Genomic DNA, 6,051 nt, shown 5'->3' with positions numbered 1-6,051 from the left:
GTTTAGGTTTGCTTCATTTTCCTTTTACATTTACTGTATCGTTTCTGATTTTCTGTATTGAGTTAGGTTTTGTTAGTTTAGGTTTGCTTCATTTTTTTTTACATTTACTGTATCATTTTTGATTTTCCGTCTTGACCTTTTACTGAGTTATTCCAAAGTATTTAAAATGCTTCTGACAATGGATGTCAAAATTACATTGAAAGTGAGGTCAATGACAAGATGTGGTCATGGGCATGAGCCCACTATAATTTTGCTATAATGTCACAATGAAAAACAAAATTCTTTGGTAAATAACATGCTTTGCTAAGCGGTCCAATCCAATTTGATCCCATCTATTCCAGCCACCACTATATTTTCCCGGTTTCGTGCTATGTTGACAAAATCCCTAACAAAGATATCATTGCTGATTAAATATATATGCAGTCGGCGCAGTTGTCGAATCGAATCGATTCTTCCTAGTTTTGAATATTTAAATTTATTTCAGTTCATATAAATCAGGAGACACACTCAGCCTTTAATGCACAGCATTCTTCTAGTTAAAAACAGTTTTGGATACTTTAAAAAGAATTATGCTTGGTATCAGTTTCTGACTTGTAATACTGGCACTGGCCACGATTACTGGCCAAACGGCCCAAAGAAACGACCAACGACAAGCCATCTGCTGCTAGGGAGGGATAGGAAGCCTCGCACAAAAAATAAATAACAACGGAAGAGGTAGAAAAACAGTGAGGCCCGACCCGACGGACACCGGGACCAGAGTAAGGAAAATGTGTCAACATACTTGTCGAAATGCCGTCTTCGGATAACCGGAATTCTGCCAACAAAAGAGAAAATTGGTCAAGCAATGTTACGGGTTACAGAATTATTGTGGAGTGCAGGATCCAAACATCCATCTTTAGCTGGCTGGGGGGTGGGGGGCGGAAGTACTACAGTAACATTCGTCGAATATAGCCATGCTTCACAGTATGTCAGTAGGGGAAAGGGAGACGCAGTGGCAACAGCAACTATGAGGGGGTTGGGGGTGTGGAGCAGGCGGGAGGTGCATGTCTTTTCAGAAAATTGAGTTGCCACAAAGTCGCCTACTAGCTCCGCCATACTATGAGCGTTACGGGGGAGCTCTCAAATCACTCGACGCCACCGCCACCACCGCAAAAAAACCAAGGAGGAAGAGGGAGGGAGGGAGAGAGGAAGGAAGGGAAAGAGGGAGAGAGGGAGAGAGGTGGGGAGGAGGGGAGGTAGGGAGAGGTGGAGGAAGGGATGGAGAGATGGAGAGAGGGATTAAGAGAGGGAGGGAGAGAGCGGGGAAGGGAGGGGAGATGGATTGAGAGAGGGAGGAAGAGAGCGGGAAGGGAGGGAGAGAGGGAGGAAGGGAGGGAGAGAGGGAGGAAGGGAGGGAGAGAGGGAGGAAGGGAGGGAGAGAGGGAGGGAGGGAGGGAGGGAGGGAGGGAGGGAGGGAGGGAGGGAGGGAGGGAGGGAGGGAGGGAGGGAGGGAGGGAGGGAGACAGGGGGGTTGGAGATAGCTCGTCCATAAAGTTCAATAAAACTGCCCTGAAAAGTGTGCAAAGTGGATGTGACGCGCTGCAAGGGGTGACGCCAGCAGCGCGCCCGCGTGTGCCATGTGGCCCCCCGGCAGGGTAGGCCGCGCCGCACGACACGGGTGCGTTACGGGCCTGCGCGCCCCCCAGGCGCTCCGCTCGGGAAGTCCATTCCGATCTGATCATCAAGAATAACGAAATGCAGCGAGTGACGCATGTAAAGATGAAATTTTGTTCTCGTTGCCGACGGAAAAGTTTGCTGTGAGCTTCCTACACGCACGTTTTTAAACGTGCTCAAACTGGCGCGGGCGAATATAATTCTTGGAATAACGCGCGCATGAAGACGCCTCCGCGCGCAGGAAGTCAAAGAGCGAGCATCTGACGATGACCCGCTCGGGCGACCTCTCATAACAACACACTGGTGCGCCGTCAACTTGGCTCGGAGGGGAGGGGCACGGTGGCAGAGCCAGGCGGTCTCACCCCACCACGCGCCCACCCCCTGCCCTGCCCCGCCCCACACACCGCAGCGCAGCCACTTAGGAATATTGAGTGTGTTGGGCCCGGGCCAGGCCTGGGGGAGGCCGGCGGGGCCTAGGGCGGCGGCCCCTGGGGCGGAGCGCGCGGGGCCCCATGGCGGCCTGGGTGTCAAAAGCAAAACGTTGCGGCGTTGTGATTCGAGGCGTCGTGTAGTCGATAACATTTTGCTTTAATTTTGAAGCCTTTCAAAGAACAACAATAAACTCAGACCAAAATCGCCAATATAACCTGGGCGGTGTTTGTAATAGCAATGCGTATGGGTTGTGGAACGTCACGACAAGATAGTTTAAGAGTGACAGAATCTTCGAAACACTCAGTTTTAAGACACCACCTCTTGATTCCAGCAGGTGAGAAGAGTTTGCCGGCACTTTTTGAGCCTAGCAGCGGTTGTGGGGGCCAGGCCGGGACTGGCGGCGACCTGGGGTAGCAGAGGGGAAGAAAGGGGTGGCAGGCATACAATTAGCCCTGGTGATTTACCGCCCACCCCTCACCTCCGGGCCCTCCGGACCTCTCTCCCCCCTCCACTCGCAAGCAGGTCGGACCTTTTGCCCCTCCGGTGCGCGTAGGCGGCGAGGTAAACTCCCCCGCGCCTGCTGGGTTACACCACACACACTCGGCCCCTAAACGGGCCGTCGGAGGAAGCAGCCAGCAGGATTTTACCCCGCCCTGCCCCGCAAGAGAGGGCCCCGCGGGGCCCCGGGCCGCCCACCTGAGCGGCAGTCGATAGGGGGAGGGGAGGCGCGGGTGAGGGGTGCGGCCCGATGATAGATTGGCTGGCTCACCGCGGGTGACGGGTGCGCACGAGTGTGGGGCGGGGCCCATAGCGCGACGCGGCCATCACGACCCAAATACGTTGGGGGGATTGATCTCGTTATTTTGTACCTGTTTTTTTTTTTTTTCGTTGTCCTTATACGGCCTTTTAAGCCTATAATTTTTTTTTTACGTTCAACCTCTGATAAAGAGAGCCAAAGTAAATGCGGCATGGATTTGCAAATATCGTACACACGTAACCGGGTGCATCATACGTGTCGCGACCCAATCAAAAGAATGATGACGCTGACGCAATAATCTCGTTCTTCTTTATTCAATGTGGGATGCGCGTGTGCATATGGTCATTCTCTTGCTTCAATCGGGCCCACAGGTGGAGAGCCTACGTGTAGCGCCTGCGAGAGTGGGCGCCGCAGCAGCAGGCGCCCGCAGGGGAGCAACATCGTCAGCCATCCTCGATTTATTGCGGTTTTCAACTCAAGATGTCAATCGGGAGGGCGGCTCCATTTACAACGCGCTCCCGGCCCGTCCGTCCGTCTCGCGTCCGTCCGTCGGCCGCCGCCGGTGCGTGATGGATCGCCCCCCATCAGCTGCGACGTCCCTGTCCCGCGCCCGGCAATCGCACGGAAAGGTTTGTAATTCGATTTACACTTTGATAAATACTGCGCTTCGCGCCCCGCGCACCGATTCCCGCCGGATCCCGCGCGCGCGCGCGCGCGTCAGTCGCCCAGCTGGTGGGGCGGCGGGTCACCCCGCAAAGCCCTCGAGGGTATCCGGACAGATCCTCAAGGGGGCGGCTGCGGCAGGTGCAGGCCGACCTCTGGATCCAGGTCGAGGTTTCAGGTACAGGACCAAGAACAGGTACATCCCCACACCCAAAAATCGAGGTTCTTGAACCGAGTAAATATCCTCGGAACAAGTCAATTTCTTAGAACTGTGCCAGGAAATTGAGTTGTTCCAAGGATATTTACTTGATTCAAGAAACTTGTGTTTTAGGTGCAGGTTCACGTCCCCGTCTATGTCTAGGATGTCCACGTCCATGTCTAGGGTGTCCAAGTCCATGTCTATGGTGTCAAAGTCCATGTCTATATATCGTGACCACGTCCATGTCTACACTGTAAATCCGGGGTGTCCAGCAGGTAGGCGACAAAGTCGCCTGACCCGCAAAACTAGGCGACATATGTCGCCTATCTGCTGGACATCTTCTGTTCTTCCGGGAAATTGCATTGTATGAGTCCATAGGCATTCCACCAACTGTGTCCATGCAATTACCCGGAAGAACAGAAGATGTCCAGCAGATAGGCGACATAAGTCGCCTAGTTTTGCGGGTCAGGCGACTTTGTCGCCTACCTGCTGGACACCCCGGATTTACAGTGTAGGGTGTCCACGTCCAGGGCCACGTCCACGTTGACGTTTCACCCACCTGTCGCGTTTGTCGCCCGCACTGCGCCGCCCAGCACCCCGGCGGCTCAGCACGGGCGCACGGCTTCTGAGTTAGGACGGGTTGCAATTAATGCCTCAACGTGATCATCGCCGCGCTAATGAAGCGAGGTAAGACCGGGGGCGGCGCAGGGGGTGGCAGCGGGAAAAATATTACTTATCCGGCACAGCAGCCCCCATCCCCTTCACCTTCCCCCGTCGCGTTGCGCACCGCAAGGGCACTTAGCAGAGATGGGGGTGCGCGCCTCCGGCTCTCGCTGCTGCTGCCCTGGGCTGGAGAGAGGAGGGGAGGGACGCCCACTTCTTGGGGGGCGAGCGGCGGGCTCGAGCGAGTGCGGCGCCATCAGAACAAAGAGAGCTTTAAGTAATAAAGTAACTTTTAAAAAGAACAACCCTATATAATTGCACAGGTGGGAGCGCTTAACTCGCTTAATGTCGCTCATTGTCGCTGTGTTAACTATGATGCAAAATGGCTATAATATTGACTCTTTACCAATAGGGACACCATAGTCAGACGCGAGGGACCATCAACACCGTCCATCGCTAGCATTACGGTTAAACCAACATCAATAAACAATGTCACCCCAAACCGTCAAATTGAGATACCGCATTTTAACATTTTAGCTGGAGGCTTGGTAATCTTAAAGTATGCAGAAGCCAAAGGTATCTCTGCCTCTTATGTAAACTTTGCTCCACGCTAGGTCAAAATACACGCAAAAGGGTATAGGGGAGGGGATCGGGTAGGGGGCAGGCACTTTTAAGCCCGTCGGCGGTAAGAGTCGTTTTAGTTAGGATGAAATAGGGGCTGGCGCGCCGAGCAGGCGACCTGGAGTAGGGGGAAGCAGGGGGGAGAAGGGGGCAAAGAGGGAGGCTGCACGCCACAGATTAGCTCAAGTTGGCTTGATCCCTTAAGGGGTGGAAGTGAGGGGGTTGGAGCACAAGAGGAAAACGGGGGGGGGGGCGGACGTCAGCTCTGACAATTAAATAGCAATGGACTGAAGGGGCGGGGAAGTGTTTCTTCTCTTGAAAGCACGACGCTCTGGAGACGGCGGCTCTGCTGCTGCCGCTACTGCTGCCGCTATGACCTCCCTGCCGCCACCGCCGCCGCTCGCTTTGCGCTGCATAATGTACGAACCAGGCGACGAGATAATAAAGGGGGAGCCGCCGCTGCCCTGTCCCGGACCCGTCCGTTTACAGCGATTAAGAATTAAGCGGCTGCTTGCTGCGAGGCGGAAACTGTGCCGCCCCCGAGCGGGGCTCGAGCGGCAGCAGGGCCTCATCTTGTTTCATTTGTCGCGCCAGCGCGTTATCTCGGTCACTCGGTGGGGGAGGGGGGGCGGGGGCAGGCTATTGAGCGGTGGCAAACTACCCTCTCTATAACCTCGCATCTCCAAACTCTCACTCAGTATGCCGCTCTCTCGATCAATCCATTTCATTTCGATTTGAGCACGAGCGGGGCGCGGTGTGATGGCAGCAGCTCCTCGTCCGTGAGTGTCAATAACGCCAACATGCTCACCCGAAAAACGCGGCAGGAATTATTCACGACGGCGATATTGTGACAGGCGCGACTGAAAAAGTGGCCTCCTACACAACAAACAACAAAAAGTCATTTTCGCTCGGTGATCGCTCTGCGCGCGCGGCGAGGAGGTCCGCGCGGGCGGTGCGGGGGTCGCGCGCCTCGTTCGGGAGCTCTGCTTGTGCGGCCATAGGGAGCCGCCTCCCCTCCCCACCCCTCGCTCCCGCCTCCGCGGGCACAGGCCCCGCAACCCCC

At 55.1% G+C, this 6,051-nt stretch overlaps 1 protein-coding gene across 1 annotated transcript in view; it reads right to left on the bottom strand.

Moving 5' to 3' along the window:
* The window catches only part of LOC113211017 (T-cell leukemia homeobox protein 3), a 63,936-nt gene that overhangs the window by 31,836 nt on the left and 26,049 nt on the right, over positions 1 to 6,051 (bottom strand). Inside the window, exon 3 of the mRNA XM_052271873.1 lies at positions 782 to 814. Coding sequence (XP_052127833.1) covers positions 782 to 814 — 33 coding nt within the window. The remainder of the gene's footprint in view (positions 1 to 781; positions 815 to 6,051) is intronic.

This window comes from Frankliniella occidentalis, unplaced genomic scaffold (genome assembly GCF_000697945.3).
Source record: "Frankliniella occidentalis isolate FOCC.00 unplaced genomic scaffold, Focc_3.1 Scaffold177, whole genome shotgun sequence".
In the NCBI taxonomy this organism is placed as follows: Eukaryota; Metazoa; Arthropoda; class Insecta; order Thysanoptera; family Thripidae; genus Frankliniella; species Frankliniella occidentalis.
Note: the sequence above shows the minus strand (reverse complement) of the source record. Positions and strands in the feature narration are given on the sequence as shown.